An 18,355-nucleotide genomic window follows, 5' to 3' on the forward strand; every position below is an offset into this window, starting at 1 on the left:
GATATGAGAGGATTAGCAAGTCATTGCGATTTTGATACCGAAATATATAAATATGTTTTTGAAAAATGCAAGTGTTTAAATTCCTTACAACAAAAAAGTAAGCCAACTATATTTCCCTTGTCGTAGAAATACTTTCATATTTTCAAAAAAACTGTGAACTGTGAAGAAGAACATTCTTATCTGGTTTGAGTTAAATGTCTGATGTACAAGAATTGTTCATCACAAGGGTCTCCACTGATGACGGAGTGATAACGTCGTTGCCTTGTAATCAAGGGATCCGATTCGATACCCGGTGGAAGTACATGGCACAGTGGTTCGGATCCCACTTTAAACTGTAGGTCCAGTCCTGAACCTATCCTTTCTGTGCATAACGTGGACTTAAAAGAATTCAATCAATTAATCAATCAAGAAACGTTCATGTAAATTTTCAAAACAAAACATTATATGAAGCTGATGAGCAGTTTTACAGGCACTATTTATGTAATAATTTTAAAAAAAAAAAACAGAAAAAAAGGAAATGTGCGACACAAGAGAGTTGTAAATTTTTCCGGTGCACGGAAGGATACACTTTAAGGAATGTAATACATCACAATTCATAAAACCTTCACAGCAAGAATTGTTATACGAGAGTCATTTTTATTTTGACCTTTTGGCTGAAATATTTATATCTGACCCTCTAAGATTTTCTTAAACTATTTTCTCTGATTTTCATCTTTTAGACATCCATCTCCACGCACAAACCTCAATAGGATCAAATATCTATCTTCACATATTAGTAGAATATTTATTTTGAAAATAAATACAATGTAATTTATTGTAAGTCCTCTTCAATGTCACACAATGCTGCAATCGTTTCTTTCATTTTTTTCAGAAGAGACGTCATAGACACGGCTGAAAGACTAAGAAGAAGAAGAGTGAAGAATTGGGTCGTAGGAGGGAGATGAAAATAGATTTCCGAGCGACAAATGTGAAGGCAAACACAATCTATTCGTCGCCCTCCTCCACCTACAAGATGAGGACCACCGTTGTCCACGACCGCCAGAGAGAGATCACCATGACGACGTCACCTAAGTCTCCCTTCTGCAAGATCAGTCTGTGCTCGCGACAGAAGCCTCTGAAAGTCATGGTGCTGGGGCAGGCGGGAGTCGGGAAGTCCGGTGAGTCACTCCCTAGTTAGGAATCATTGAAGTTATTTACGTCACCAAACGAATGTAAGTAAATTTTATGTTCCAAAATTTTGGATGAGTCTATCGTTGTGTGAATGTTTCAGTTGAAGTTCATTAATCAATGTTTCATTTTGGGAAAGAACATATGAACTTCCCAAATTTAACTCCAAAAGAGGAAAATGTTATACTTTTTTCAACAAACCATTCCTTGCAATAAAGAAAATCCTTCCCTAACGACCACTTGTTACTATGATTCGTTACATCCAATATGAGTCATTTCCTGAGGGTAACGACTACCACAACACAGCAACTTGACCAATCTCCTTACACGAGAACAGCGGCGGCTCTAAGGGGAGATCCACCGTGCCACGGCTCTACCCTCAGAAAAAGCACTTGCTTCGCCAAAATATAGTTAAATTAATACATTTATGAACAAGGAGATTCGAATCTCTTAAGCGTTCGAGCTTACGGCTACCTCAATGGATGATATTCAGGGAACAACTTCCCCCACAATTCATTGTGCGAAAGCGCGTCCGCGGCCATGATTCCGGCAAACGTTTCGCAGCACAGACGGAGCGTGTTGAAAACACGTTTGATAAGCATTGCGCTCACAGCTTTTGTGCGGGTGATTGAAGGTACAAATATAAGGATTTTAAACCAAATATAGACTTTTACATTAGATTATATACCAACATGCAATCCGGGGCGGTCCAGTCCCCGGGGATCAAGGTGGAAACCTAACGGTGCCACACGAAGCCTTGATCGTGACCTTGACGTGGTCGTCTGACGAAATGGAGCCTAGGCCACTGATAACCCTACCTGGCAACTTTTTCTTGTGACCGACAGACGCGGTGGAGCCTAGGCCACCAAGAATAATCCTCCTAGGCAACTATTTATGTGATCTATTAGACTACACGCTATCCTGAAGACGGAGGCAGTTTCAGCCTCCGAAACGTAGGTAAATCTCTTTTAAAATATAACAGTGGTTAAAAGTCCAAAAACTAGAATAAATAAATCACCACTGATTAGCTACAAAGAAGAACCAAACGTAGACTTCAACAATGGCCAGAGTATCTAAAAAGCTGCTATTTGCCACAAAACAACGTTGTATAAAGCTATGTAACATACTAAAAAATACAAGACTATGGAGCCGGTTTCTCATGGAATCAATCGGACCTATCGGATAGTGTAGTGGCTAATGCTTGCAATCGAAGAATCCGAAATTATATTCCGATGGAGGGAATTTTAAAGAAAATTAAAAATATATTTTTTAAAAAAAGTGAATTAAAACAAACTTTGTCTCGTGAAAATGATAATTTATAAAAATGTTCCCAAGTACAAAATTGTGCACTATATTTTTTAAGGCCGTAACGTATCACTGTCACTTTTCGTATTTGTATTGAGACAGGCATAAAAGATATGCTGAAAAGTATATACGTATAGAAATTTTACAATAAAATATACTCATATATGTGAACATTATTAGAGATCGTGCAACAACCACAATCGTTGTAAATCATGCGGATGTAAAGAGTAACACAAAAGTCATATAACGCTAGCCATAAACACAGTATTTGCCTTTAAAATACGATTCATATTTGACCCCGGATTGGAAAAATCACGCCATCTTAACCACCGACGAAACTGCATAAAGATATAATGTTCTCTCACAAATAATACATAAACAATGGCACACACACATATACACAACGCATTAATTCACCAAAAGGAAACTTCATTTGAAAATATACAATAATAGTAATACAATTAAAAATGTTAAACATCGGGTCAATTTCATGCACGCAGCATTTGATTCTCTTCACGCTTGCTATGGCTTGCCGGACCGAGTACCGGAGCACGTGCGGTTTGGTCAGATTTCCCATCATGCTCTCCGCCGCTGACGTCACATTGAATATCATCCATTCCTGCGCCGCATCCCCAGCTGTTCTCTCACTTTCGCCGTGCCAGCACAGTGTGGCCTGTGCGCAGAGGCATGCGCGGAGGCATGAAAACGTCTCAGCAGGAAACGAGAAAGGAAGTGGTAGCCATAAGACAACCAGCCGTGCCCATTTTCGGCTGGCACGACACGAGAGCTTTCGCATTGTGTTAACATAGTTGCAAACTTCATACAGAAGTAAGTGACTAATCCTGACCGATTTGTAATACTCGTTGGAGAAGTAATTCGCGAGAAAGATAGTTTCATGCCTACCTGGGAAGAACGAACGTAATATCTTCACAAATGTATATAAGCATGTATATGGATGCGTCTATAGAGCCATCTAAACTTTTGGTTATCGATTTCTTCCTTAAGAAATGATATATCTCTTTCACTCACGGGCACAGAAACACACGAGTTTCAACTTACGTTGACAATATTTAAGACATTTTCTGTAAAAAGGAATTGTCTAAATATCAAAGGGAATTCGCATCATTTTTACTTTAATATTGGTAAAAAAATCACACGGAAAATCTATCAGTATAAGAAAGTCACTTGGAGATATAATTCAATTTCTTATTATAACACCATTAAGCCTTGTTTCCATGATTATGAAAAAATATAAATATGCTGACCAAGGCAGTAATTTATTTTATTAAAAACATAAACTAAACGTAACGTTTCAACCTTCTAGCAAGGTCTTCATCAGACTCTGTATCAAGTACAAAAGTAACAAGATACCAAAAAAACAGGGCATTATATACACAAAACATTACTCCCTCCAGACTATTAGAAAGTTGTTTTGGAACTTTCTAGCAGGTGGCTTTCACTAATGAACTGTACTTTCACCTAAAAGGCTAACAATATATACTTCCATATAGAATGTAGGTTGGGCTTTATATCTCACGCTCTTTTTCCTTCATTTTCTTCCTTCTCCTCTCCTCTTTCTCTCTTGTCCTTTCCACTCTTTCTAACACTTTCTTCCATTCTTTGTTTAACTTCAGTCCCCCATTCCAGTTCATTGTGTCTTCTTCACCTTTCTTCTCTATTTCCGTGGCTTCCTTCCATTTTCTCACTAGCATTCTCTTCTCCCTTCCTATCTGCTTAGCCTCATCCCACTCTATGTCATGTCCTGTTTCTCTCGTGTGTTTAAATATCGCATTTCTCTCTCTCTTAAGTCGTACATCATCCCTATGTTGATTCAACCTATCTTTCAGTCTCTTTCTCGTTTCTCCTATGTACACACTCTGACATTCTTTACATTTTACTTCGTAGATAATCCCTTCCTCTTCCTCTTCTGTTTTCCTTTTTCTTGTTTCCATTCTTCGCTATTCCTAAGATGCTTTTCCCTCCCTTCCTGTAAGTTTTAATGCCCGCTTTCCTAAGCACTTTGCATATCTTTTCTGTGGTCTTCCCCATACTCCTTATTCCAAACCATCTCTCTTTTTCTTTCTCTTCCTCTTTTTCTTTCTCTTCCTCTTTTTCTTTCTCTTCCTCTTTTTCTTTCTCTTCCAACTCTCCCCTTCCTCTTTTCTTCCTTCTTCTGTTTATGTCCAGTCTATCCTGCTTCTCATAGCCATTCTTTTCCAGCTGTTTCCATAGGCTATTTATTTTGCCTTCTTTTTCACATTCCTTCGTGCATATTTTCGTTATTCTGTCCTCCATATTCTTTATGGAATTTATTTTTGTCACCTCACTTACATAACTTCTTTTGTGCTTTGGTTGTCAGTCGTGGAGTGTTGGACACCCTTCTTGCCAGCTTGGAAATTGACAAGGGAGAAAAGGCGAGCGTTAAATCCGAGAAAGCCGCAAATGGTTCCGTAGCTTCGCAAGACAATCCCGAAGTTAAACCGGGGCTTTGCTCAGGTCACACGGCTCGCCTTCTGACTTTCCTGGCCTGCTTAGTAACTCATGCATCGGTGAAGTCTGCTGTGCTCCACCTGTTACGAGGTTCCGTAAAATCCGACGAAAAGTATCTCGGACTGATGTCATCGTTAAGTGCAATTCTCGAGTCTCCGTCTGATGTCCAGTCCCACATTCAAGCACAGGAGTGTATTGTGTCTGTAATTCAGTCACTCTGTGATACTGAAATTACACTTATACCAGCAGATTCTGTGTCGTTAGAAGTGTACCTTGCCAATTCATTACCTTCTCGTGATCTTCTCATCCAGATGTGCACAGTGTTGCTTGAGCATACAGCAAACAGTGATCACAGTTTCACCACGCTGCTTCCTACAATGAGGACGTTTCTGATGCTCACTGAACACGATTATGGCTTCTACCATCTCAAGAGTTGCTTGGAAAAGAAGACCGATACTCTTTACAATATGTTCAACAAGTTTTGTGTAGGATTCATGAAGGATAGCTCCGATTGCTTATCCACTTTGTCAACCAGCTTAGAGTTGCTGCACGAATTTATTTCGTTGGAGGAAGAGGTCGAGCCAATAGGGTTGCCACCAAGAACTATTACAATGCCAGTGCCGGAATTAGCCATGGTGTTAAATTGGAACAAACCAACGTCTGGCGATTCTGCGGAAGAAGGTAAAGAAACTGAAAATGCCACGGAGGATGAAGCAATGGAAGACGGTGTGAAGAAGTAAAAAATAAATTAGCAGATATTTTAAACATCTACAGTAACGTCTTTTCTGAAAAACCTGGCGTTACACACATCTTACAGCACAAAATAGAACTAACCGATAGGACACCATTCTATTCTAAGCTTCGTATTTTGACTCCAGAAAAGCAAGAAATAATGGATAACTGTATCGATGAGCTGTTAGCTGGGGGTTTCATTGAGCCCTGCAAATCTAATTACATTAATTCACCCTTGTTAATCAAGATAGGGGATAAATACAAGGTGATCCTGGATCCTCGAAAGACAAACGCAGTAACAAAGAAATCTAGGAATGAAGTCCCGGATATGTTTGAACCTTTGAGTAAATTAGGCAAGGCTAGATATTTCTGTAAATTGGATTTGGTAAACGCTTTTGGCCAGCTTTTATTGGTAGAAAACTCACGCCAATACACGGCTTTCAACACTTCACGAGGAATCTTTCGCTCTTTGAGATGTCCCTATGGATTGAGCATGATTCCTAACACACTGGCGAAACTGATGAATATTGTCCTTGGAGAGCTGCAGGGTGTCTCATGCATTGTATTTTACGATGACATTTTGGTTTATGGAGAAACTGAGGGAGAATTGTTGCTCGCGCTGAAAGAAGTTTTGGAGAGAATGCACAAGGCGAACTTAACACTTTCACCATCGAAGTCTCAACTTTTCACTTCAGAAGTGGATTACCTGGGTTTCAGAATTTCTCACAAGCAAGTGATGTGCCACCCATCCAAGATTGAGTATTTGGACCAGATAAGGGCTCCGAAGAATGTGAAGCAACTCCAGAGCGTTTTAGGATTCTTCGGATTTCTGAAAGGTCACATTAGCCACATGTCAGAGTTGACGAGTCCTCTCACTGACATGTTGCGCAAGGGAGTTCGTTTTCGGTGGACGGATGTTCACGAAGAGTGCTTGACCAAACTGAAGGTTTGGTAAAGAATAACGTTTCTCTGTACATTCCCGTACTGAATGAGCCGTTCGTCATCTACAGCGACGCGAGCGATAACTGCGCCGGTTTCTTACTAGGACAGAGGGACGAAGGAGGGAAACTGCATGTTGTATCCTTTGGAAGTAAAAAGTTCTCACAGGCCCAGAAGAATTACAGCACAACGCACAAAGAATTCCTCGCTTTGCTCCTTGCAGTCGAGACTTTCGACAAGTACTTCTGCCACGCTCCGGCAGTGGAAGTTTTTACCGACCACAGTGTGCTGACCACGATATTCAGTACTGAAAACAAGAGCGCAAAGATGTCAAGGTGGACCGCTCGTCTCTCGCGCTACCCTCTGCTCATCAAATACGTGAAAAGAGAGCTAAATCTGGTAGACTTTCTATCGAGAAATGAAGTATGCAACACCCATCCGTCTGAGTACGACAGGTTACCCGCAGCGCAGGAAACATTCCGCCTGGAAGATGAAAATGATGAAGGTTACGTAAAATTTGAGATGGAAGACGGAGTTATGATAGATTCCTTAGATATTGCACAGAAACCGGTTGCTGACCTCAGTGCTTTGTGCACTATACAAAGTGCGAAGCAAATAAAGAAGAAACGACGAGAAAATTTGTTTCGAGGGATCAAACTACCCAAGGTTCGTCTCTCTAAAAGTGAAAAGATGCAGGGATTTTCATTGTTGCCTTTCTCCGTGGTCGAGGGGAATGAAAAACACGAACCGCTGGATCCGACCAGGCTTCTGGACACCATTTCAATCATTTCAGAGCAAATGAAAGATAATTTTCTTGCAGACTTAGCGAAGACTGTTAGGAACGAGGAGGTGGAAGGAACGAAGATGTACAAGGAAAAGTTGAAGACACTGGCCAAATCTTCGTATTTCGACGATGATGGAATCCTTAGGAGAAATTGAAAGGAACTGGTAAAATATGGGCACCTCTTTCTCTACGTGCGCAAATTCTTATGTCTTTGCATGATAGTGCATTCGCTTCTCACCCTGGAAGATTGAAAACGTTAGCGAAGGTCAGAGAACAATACACGTGGATAGGCCTAACAAAAGACGTTATTCAATACTGTAAGTCGTGCCAACCATGCTGTGTATTTAAAGGGGACACGACTAAGAAGCAAGGCTTCATGGCAAGTAATAAGGAAACAGAAGTTGGCAAGAACTTATACTGTGACATTCTGGGACCAGTCGTTCGTTCAAAAAGGGAAATTTCCAATACGTTCTAGTATGCGTCGATAGTTTTAGCAGATTTACTATCTTGCGTCCTCTTCGCATTGTGACTGCGAAATCTGTGCTAGAACAATTACTGGATATATTCTCGATCCACGGATTCTACCCGAGAATCTCCACTGATAATCAAAGCATTTTCAATTCCAGAATGTGGAAACAGATGATGAAGATGTTTGATTCCAAGCAGATCAGAATTTCTCCATATCGCCCGCAGGGCAATCTCGCAGAATGCTACGTAAAGGCAACTAAACGTGCTCTTTCCACACTAATTTCGTCGCACAACGAGTGGGCGTTATCGTTCCCGTACGTGCAGTTTGCATTGAATTCACAAGTTTGCAACACGACCACATTCAGTCCAGCATATTTGCACTTTGGACGTTCTGTGAGGGGTCCTTTCGAGAAGGCCAGGGACGTTTTGCCTCAAGAACCCGTAATCAGGCAGGAGGACATCTTGGAATTCGTGGAGGAAACGAAATTCAGGATAGAAGAGGCCAAGAAGATAGCTTGCAGCAATCAAGAGCGCATGCATGATGCACAGAAGAAAATATATGATAAGAAACGCCGCAAGTGCACGTTTAAGGTGGGGGGAAAAGCTTGGCTTAAGGAACATCCTCTCTCTGATAAGGCCCGTGGAGTAACCAGTAAACTCTCGGGGAAGTTCTCTGGACCACACGCAATTGTGGAGCAAACTTCGGCAAATACTTTCAAACTAAAACACAGCGAGGACGGAAGAATATTGAGAGCCAACAGCGATCAGTTAAAGCCTTATTCGTCGCCGCCTGAGTTCGCGAAGAAAGTAGCCGGGCAAAATTCAGCGAAGGGAGCGCACGTATCTTCTCCAGAAGACGAGAATGAAGATGTACCCCAGATGCGTTACAAGCTGAGAAACAGATTCTGATCTAATTTCAAAAGGGGATTTTTGTAAATATTGTATATAGGGATTTATCTATCTTTTCTTTATTTTTTATCTTTCATTTATTTTCTCTCTCTGATACCTCACACACTACTCGTGCAAACGTTTCGTTCCGCAGTCAACAAAAGTAACGCAAAGTTAATGCGTATTCTTTTACCGCGTACTTTCGTCAAGGCCACAGTTCGGTGACGAGAGAGCTCAGTCTTAGCGGGGAGCGTGTCACGTCGAGCTACGACGACGGGGGCCACGTGGTGACATCCAAAAAGGCAAGAGGGAGGACCCCCCGCGGAGGTACCAGCCGCGAACTTGTACAACACCGGACAAACAGTAGTCTTTAACCTTTCGCCGCGCAAATACATAAGTTTGTACTCGTCTCCTTACCGCGTAGATACAAAAAAATGTTTAAGATTCCGAATTTACCGGTCAAGAAACGTTCAGTTTCGACGTCCAGCGTTCCGGAAAGATACCCCGGAATCGGGTTGGTGTTAAAGTGTCAGGTTACCGAAGGGCGGAAGAATCGACCGTCCAGACAAAAAGAAGAAGATCAGCGGAAGTACAGGGAGTCGAATCCGGCACCCTTGGGACGTTCCAGAGAGGAAATTCTTCAATGGGACCTCACCTTACAACAGGTTCTCTGGGTGCAGGAAGGCAGGCGGGAGAGAAGCTGCGCTAGTAATATCGACACGCCATCTCCATCTGCGGGTCCTACGATTCGGCGGGACTCGAACCAGGCGCTGCAACGTCTAAACAGAAAAGGAAGAGGGAAGTAGACGATTCCCAGGAAGATATCTTGGTTCTGGACACCGACACAGAGTTCGAAGACGAGCCATCCTTGCCCCTGACCCCAGGAAAATCTATCCCTTGGACAGAAATAGGAGTGCTTCAGAAGTACGGAGAGACTGCAGTGAGTGCCCGCAGGAAGCTGTTCTGATCTTCAGCAACGAAGGAACGACATCCAGGTATGTGAAGTGATGTGCTGTGCGTCGGACCAAGTGATATATGTTAAGTGTGGGACTTCGGAAAGCTTCGTGTGAACATTGACTGTGAATTTCGGGTGAACTGTTAAGTGAACATAAACTGCGAACAAGTGTTTTGTGTATATTATTATTATTTTTCTAGGTTACAGAACTTTGATATCTCTCTCTTCAGGAAGGGGGGTGTTGCGTTTCTTATTTAAACACTGGACTGATTATATACACTATTTAATGTACACTGACACTGGACTACATTGGAATGGAGTCGACCACCGTGTAGCAATGTCTCTCGCTGTTTCTCGTACAGTGCGGGTATTTCCCGGTAAGTACCACGCCCTGCACAGTCTCCGAAGCAGAGTCTGCACTGTCCTGCCACCTAGTGGCGACAAGTATAATGAATACTTAAGATACACAAATTTTCACACATTGATAACACAAATAATAATACATACACTAATCTATCCCAAACATAGTCCTCCCTCTTGATCGAATCGATCAACAAAAGTACAACTAATGATCTATTGGAAGAGGCACTAGTTTGTTAACTGGACGTTTATAGGTTGAAGATGAAGTGCGAACAGTTGCAACACGCACTAGTCCATCCGCACCAGGATGCACTTGTTCAACTATAGCAAGTTTCCATGTAAGTGGAGGTAGGTGATCTTCCTTCACTAAGACCACTGTTCCTGGTTCCAAATTCTTCCTTTGGGTGTTCCGCTTGATCCTCTGTTGCAGGGAATGCAAGTAGTCCTTTGACCAACGGTCCCATAGTTGTTGGTACATCTGCTGCAATCTCTGCCATCTGGATAAACTGGATTCTTTGATGTTAGTTAGACTAGGTTCAGGAAAACTAGATAGGGGTGCACCAATAAGGAAATGGCCAGGGGTTATAAAACTGGGATCTGTAGGGTCATGTGACAATACTGTGGAGTTAAGACAGGCTTCGATTTGAACTAAGAGTGTTTGAAGTTCTTCGAAAGTGAGAGCAGAGTTCCCTACGATTCTTCTCAGGTGATGCTTCATGGACTTCACTCCTGCTTCACAAAGTCCAGCCATATTTGGGCTATTGGGTGGTAGAAAATGCCATTTGAATCTTTCCTGAGCTGCATAGTCTTCTAAAGATTTGCTGAAGTCTAATGATTGGAATAAATTCTTCAAGTCTTGTAATTCACGATTGGCACCAACGAAATTTCTTCCGTTATCGCTGTACAAGTTCAAACATTTTCCTCTGCGTGCCGTAAATCTTCGCAAAGCAGCAATGAATGACTTGGTGCTGAGATCTCCGACCAATTCTAGCTGTATAGCCTTGGTGGTAAAGCATACAAATTCTGCTACATATGCTTTCAGCCTTGATTTGCTTCTAGTGATTGACAGTTTGATGATAATTGGTCCAGCGAAATCAACTCCAGTGTTTAGAAATGGTCTAGTGGACTGTATTCTGGATGGTGGTAATTGTCCCATGAGTTGGTTGGAAATAGATGCTCTTAATTTGAAACAAATGAGGCACTTATGCAGAATAGCTCTGACCACTTGTCTGCCTCTTGGTATCCAGTACTCCTGTCGTAATGAAGATATAAGGAGTTGCAGTCCTGCATGTAATAGCCTGTGGTGTTCTGAAAGAATGATCAATTCAGTTAAATGATGCTTCGGTGGCAATATGATTTGATGTTTGCTATCATATGGTAGCTGCGAGTGTCTAAGTCTTCCTCCAACTCTGAGTACTTGCTTGTCATCTAGGAAAGGATGCAAGTCTGAAAGTTGACTATCCTTTGACACCTGACTGTTAGAAGACAATTCTCTTATTTCCTTGCCATAAACTTCGTGTTGCACGCTTCTAATGCAAGTATGCAACGCTGATCTTAAGTCACTTGCTGACAATGATCCTATGTGTTTCTCTTGTTTGTTCCTTGCATTGTGTAGAAATCTCAAACAATATGCTCTCACTCTTTGAAGTTTCAATAACGACGATAATCTGCTGATAAATTCTATTGTTGGTGCATTTGTGACTAGACTTACCGTAGTTGTTCTTTGTTCTTCAAGTTCGTCGAGTTCGAAATCATCATCCCTTGACGATGTTGGACTCGAAGGGCATGCTGTTGTTGGAAGTGATAGCCAATCAGGGCCATGAAAACACATTTGAGAGGTGTGTAGTGAGTCTACATTTGTCCCTCTGCTGATTAAATCTGCGGGGTTCTGTGCTGACACTACATGTTTCCAATACTGAGGCTTAGAACATTCTTGAATTTGTGAAACTCTATTCGCTACAAAGGTTTTCCATCGTCTTGCAGGTGATGCAAGCCACGCCAGTACGATCTTGGAATCGGTCCATAGATTGATTCTACTGACTTCCAATTGTAGTAGTTGTAACACCTTGTGTGTTAGTTTCGCCAGCAACAAAGCAGCGCATAATTCAAGACGAGGAAGAGTGATCCTTCTTATAGGTGCCACACGCGAACGTGAACAAAGTAAATGTACAGTGGTTTCACAATTTTCATTTGTTGATCTAAGATAGAAACAACATCCATATGCAACTTGCGATGCATCTGAAAAGCCGTGGAGTTGAATGTCAACCACTTTTCCTTGAACTAGCACAAATCTGTTAACTTGTATCTGATTAATGTTTGGTAACTGTTGAAACAAACGTTTCCACTCCATGTTGAGTTGATCTGGTAACTTATCGTCCCATTCCATGTTATGGAACCATAATTGTTGTAGAAATATCTTGTAAGAAATTACTATTGGACTCACTAGTCCCAAAGGATCAAAGATTGATGCGACAATAGAAGCTACTTGTCGTTTAGTGATGTTGTCTTCATAATATGACACTATATCCTTGTTATTTGCTTGCAATTTATCTGTTGCTGGATCCCACGTGAGGCCTAAAGCCGTAACGCTTGCTCCCTTGTCGAACTGAAATGGTAGTTGCATTTCTCTATGAGTAGCTGGTACTGCTTCAAGAAGCTCTGGATGATTAGAACACCATTTCTTCAAAGTGAATCCTGCTGAATTCAGTAAATCGATTAGTTCTCCTTGCAATTGTCTAGCTTCTTCAATACTGTTGGCTCCGGTGAGGAGGTCATCAACGTAAACATCTCGTTGTAAAACTTTGGATGCATTCGGAAACTTGGTTGCTTCCTCTTCAGCTAACTGCTGCAATGTTTTGGTCGCCAAAAATGGCGATGATGCCAAACCAAATGTGACTCTTGTGAGCTCGAACGTTTGTACTGGCATTTCTGTAGATTTTCTCCAAAGTATGCGTTGAAACTTAGTGTCATCTGGATGAATCAGAATTTGTCTGAACATCTTCTCGGCGTCTGCCGTAAATACAACCTTGTGCGTTCTGAAGCGAAGAGCTAAAGACTGAAGATCGTCATGTGTGGTTGGACCGACCATCAGTATATCGTTTAATGAGACTCCATTTGTTGTTTTTGCTGATGCATCAAAAACAATTCTGGTCTTCGTGCTGCTGCTGCTAGGTTTGAATGCTGGATGATGTGGTAAATAGTATGACACGTCATCAGCTTCATTTGGATCTGGTTGTACTGGCTTCATGTGTCCCAACATTTCATACTCCTCGAGTATTCTGCTATACTCCTCTTTCAACTCTGGTTGTTGTTGCTCTAACTGATGTAATCTGAATAATGCCTGGTTGTATGAATGTCCTAGCTCTGTATGATCTGATCGAAATGGGAGACGAACAATGAAACGCCCTGTTTCATCTCTGGTGGTGTGTTGATCGAAGTGGTTTTCACAAGCTACTTCTTCAGCTGTTTTTGGTTTCGAGTACATTTCCTCCAACTTGAAAAAACGCAGTAATTGAGAATCCAAATTGTCCTCCATGCGTACAAAACATGCTACTGTGGGTGCACTAGGTTGTACAGGCTGTTCCATCCGACCAGCTAAAATCCAACCTAATTCAGTGTTTTGAAGAACTGGATAGTTTTCATCTCTCGTTTGTCTTTCAGGAAGAAGTAAGTGCAAGTAAAGTTCCGATCCAATTAGTAGATCTATCCCTTCTGGTTTGTAGAAATCTGGATCTGCTAACTCAATGTCGGTTGGTAGGTTCCAATGTTCATGATGAATAACTTGAGAAGGTACGTTCCCTGTGATGCGTGGGAGTATCAGACAAGTAAGTGAAGTCTGGAAGTCTGACACTCTTGAGCGCAGCTGAATGTCTACACTGTGCTTTGGCTTCCGATGAAACATTATTGATTCCTCTGATTGGAATATGATTTTTCTGCTTTCGTAACTGTAGTCTCTGAACAAGATCTTCCTTGATGAAGTTTGACTGAGACCCACTGTCCAGGAGAGCTCTACATGTATGTGGCTGTCCCCTAGAATCGATGACTTCTACTAAAGCTGTTGATAGCAGAACGTGTGATCTTGGTTTACTCTTAAATGTGCAGTATGAAGATTGTACTGAAGTTGTCCTTGCCGCTTCATTCCTCGTGTCTGGTGAGTCATTCCTTGGCTGGTCTTGCCTTAGAGGACCTCCTTGTTTACCGCCTTCGTCTGGATGCAACAGTGAATTGTGTTTCAATCCACAGCGCCTACAATTACCTGAAGTACAGTTCCTAAAATTATGATTCGATCTGAGACAATTATAACAAAGTTTGTTGTTGCGCACACACTCTTGTTTCTGCTTCAGACTTGCGCCTGCAAAAGACATGCATGAATATAAGGAATGTGCTAATTTACAGAAATAGCATTGTGTATTTGTAGTTGTCAGGTAAGAATTTGACTGACGGATGTGTTTCTGTTTAGGGCTAACCTTGTGTTCATTGACATTTTTGTTTACGTGAACAGACTTCATTGATTCCAAAGCTTGACATTTTTGTTCTAGAAAGGTAAAGAGTTCCTTTCGTGTAGGGAACCACTGATCGGTATGGCTTAATTCCCATTCCCTTCTTGTGTGAGAATCAAGTTGAGCCAAAAAATGATGTATCAAAATAACATCTTCTAACGGTGTTTGTAATTCAAGAGCTCGAAGAGCATTTAAGTTACTGGTGACGTCATTGATGAACTGACGTAATTCTGTGGCATTTTCCTTGTTAATTGCGTTCACATGCAAGATGTTATTGACATGACTTGCTGCTATCAGTCGTTTATTCTCATACCTATCTTTCAACAATTGCCATGCAATATCGTAATTTGAATCAGTCATGGGCAAAGTATCGATAAGTGTTCTTGCTTCAGATTCTAATGATGAACGCAAGTAGTGGAATTTCTGTATTTTAGGAATATTGTCATTTGTGTGAACCATAGCCTGAAATGCATCTGAATATGCTAACAAACCTGATAATTACCGTCAAACGTGGGTAAAGATACCGTGGGTAATTTAATGTGCTTGGTGCCTAATGATGAAGCATTGTTTACAACATCCGATCCACCTGTAGGTGCAGCTTGTGCTTGTTTATGTTTCTCTATAATTGATTCCATTTTACTCCGTACCTTGTAGTAAACTTCTTCAAAATCCAAAATGTGAGGTTCATGATTCTCGTTTATATCTTCTACTTCTAAACGTGTTTGAACTTCATCATATTTTTCCCACAAAGGTGTTAAATTCTGTAAACGGACCCTTACTTCTTGAACTTCCCCCGTATCTTCAAAGGCATTGACAAATGCTTGTGTTCGTGTTAACTGGCCCCTAAATCCAGTTCTCTTGCATATCAACACTCTTTTCTCTTCTTCATCCATCGCGAAGGAAAGAGGGCAAGATATGTAGGAAATAGTACGTGAGGAAAGAGTAAACAAAATATGGTGCGAGCCTAGCTAACTACTGACCTTGATCTGAAGCTTCCCTGGGTGTTGGCGATGACGTCACTTCAGCCGACAGCAGGATACTGTAGTGGATGCTCGAAACTGTCTAAATTTATGATACTCAGTCCCGTGATGAGTTATCGTAGCAGATAACTGATTGTCCACTGAATACAACCGTGTATAATTCGGTCTTGTAACAAAACATTCGACGTACGCGCGATAACGATACGGAATGTCTGTTCAAACCACACGCGTAACCGTTGTGATCGAAAATTACACGTAATACGTAATAAGTACTGTGACACAGAAAGTTCTACGATTGAGCACATAACATGCAACCATATATTGACGTAAGTACGAATGTCAGTACACTTCTGTAACTGGAACACTGCACACAAAGTCACTTCGACACCGCGCGAAAACACTCGTTCTTTCCATGGCGGGCGAGCTGAGACGTTGTTCTGCTGCGTAACACGCCATATCTCACAGAGATTGTTCACTTGGTAAACTAATCCTGCCCGGAGATGACCATAAAATGTTGCGTTTCTTATTTAAACACTGGACTGATTATATACACTATTTAATGTACACTGACACTGGACTACATTGGAATGGAGTCGACCACCGTGTAGCAATGTCTCTCGCTGTTTCTCGTACATTGCGGGTATTTCCCGGTAAGTACCACGCCCTGCACAGTCTCCGAAGCAGAGTCTGCACTGTCCTGCCACCTAGTGGCGACAAGTATAATGAATACTTAAGATACACAAATTTTCACACATTGATAACACAAATAATAATACATACACTAATCTATCCCAAACAGGGGGACTATGTAATGATGCGATCATTACTGGATCCTTTTTTATGTTATAAATTGTGTATGTCTATATGTATGTCCTGTACGTTCGAGTTCTTGGCCGTTGGGTAGCGGTAAGTTTCCAGTAACGGTTTAGGTCATTAGCGGGGCCTATAAAAGGAAGGGAAGGGAAGGGAGCATTCGCTCTCAGATGTTTCGGTGCAATTCGGCGAGGTAAAGAGGTGTCGTTTCTCTATGGGGCGAAACGAAGAATCTTTCTTGATACTATGAATCGGAGCTATCAGAAGCGAGTTGGAAACGCTTCATTGCTCCTGTATAGATAAGAAAGTGGGGGAGGGCAATAGCAGACAAGGCCAGCACGCAAACTTGTTTCCAGCAAGCTTTCTGTTGGAGTCTTGGCAGTTTATGGAAGGATTTTGTGTTCATACCCCCCCCCCCCCCGTCTCTCTCTCTCACCTTGTGTGTGTGTGTGCGCAAGCCAACACCGGTTTCATTTTAAGTTTGACGTATTTTATTGCATTGACTAATTGCTGTTGTGACTGGGTATGAACCAGGTTAGCAATGGAGACATAATGAAGGATCAAAAATACAAAAATTCATGGCATGAGTAGTTAGTAGTAGTAAAGGTAAGGCAAAGTTCGTCGTCCGTATAGAACCGTGCCATGAAGGCACATTTAGGGGATGTGGCAGTATGGCGCCGCATATTCTCGAGTTCGGCCATTTTGGAGATCAATGATCAGCATCACGCTCCAGCCGTTTATACTCCCCAGGGATGTAGTAGAAACGAGAAAATAAAAATGTTTTACATTTCGCGTATGTGACAGTATTCTTTGGATATTGTCTTGGAAGTGTCTGTTAACATCCTAACCCGCAATTTTGTTTAAGGATAAAACTGGCTGAAGGCCGCGAGTGTTCCTGAGAAGTAATGAGCATATCACATAATGCGCAATAGTTTGGCTCGCGTTTTTCGAAAATAATAATAATAATAATAATAATAAAAACAAAATATACAAATCAATTCTACGAATGCTTACGTCATTGTGACCATGGAGTGCATTTTGCACACTAACGAGGATCTGGCGTCTAGACATAAGGTCAGTATAATGGTCTGTGGAGTTTGGACTGTGTCCTATCCATCTACGTTTGTAGTTGTCCTTTCACAACTTTCATCTTAACACACCTTTCATTATCCAAAAGTGGAAGAAAAGCGAAATAAAATAAATAAATAAATCGGTTATTGTGTCCCTGCGTTTTTTCAATTTATCACCATGACCGAATATTAATGTTTCGCTGATGTAATGCATCACTATAATCATGTGAATTATTTTCCGTCATCATCGTGAGCTTAATCATTCCTTAAAGCATAGACTCTAACGCTGTTGTCCTTAGTGTAATTGATCTTATTGTGTGGAAGTTTTGATGTAGGCAAAACAATGGTTAAGAATAAATCTCAATTGATTGTTCGAAATTTAAAATATAATAATTCCGAGGTGACGCATATTAACTGTTCTTAGTTCGATGTCAAAGAACGATTTTTCCTATACATTAAAAAGGATTCCGGCCTCCGTGGTAGAGTGGTTAGCACAGCTTGCTTAATGACCGGCCTTGGCAATGTGTTCATTCGGTGTCTCATTGTGAGTGTCGCTTCATTAATTTCATCATTTCATCTACCATCCTCATCGTCGCGTTTAGCCAAAAGTGGCACAAGAAGCGAATTAAAATAAAGCAAATCAATCAATCAATAGAACATAGGGTCTCTGGTTTCATAGGGCAGTATACAAAGCACTCGGTCATGGAGGCCCTCAAAATTGAAATAATAATTGCAACAGAAAACCTGATATTAGAGTATTTTAAGAGTTTAGGCATATTAAAAATTCACGTCAATAAACAACAATTTCACCTGTATTGTGTGATATATGGTTCTGCCCTAACAATTGATTGATTGATTTGCTTTAATTTCACTTCGCTTTTTGTGCCACTTTTGGCTAATTTGCG

The 18,355-nt window shown here is 41.3% G+C and overlaps 1 protein-coding gene across 1 annotated transcript in view; it reads left to right on the top strand.

Annotated features, from left to right (window-relative positions):
* Window positions 1-1,012: 1,012 nt before the first annotated feature.
* The window catches only part of LOC145989159 (ras-related and estrogen-regulated growth inhibitor-like), a 232,727-nt gene continuing 215,384 nt past the window's right edge, over window positions 1,013-18,355 (top strand). Inside the window, exon 1 of the mRNA XM_083124452.1 lies at window positions 1,013-1,157. Coding sequence (XP_082980578.1) covers window positions 1,013-1,157 — 145 coding nt within the window. The remainder of the gene's footprint in view (window positions 1,158-18,355) is intronic.

This window comes from Lepisma saccharinum, chromosome 6, assembly GCF_977018435.1.
Source record: "Lepisma saccharinum chromosome 6, izLepSacc3.1, whole genome shotgun sequence".
NCBI lineage: Eukaryota > Metazoa > Arthropoda > Insecta > Zygentoma > Lepismatidae > Lepisma > Lepisma saccharinum.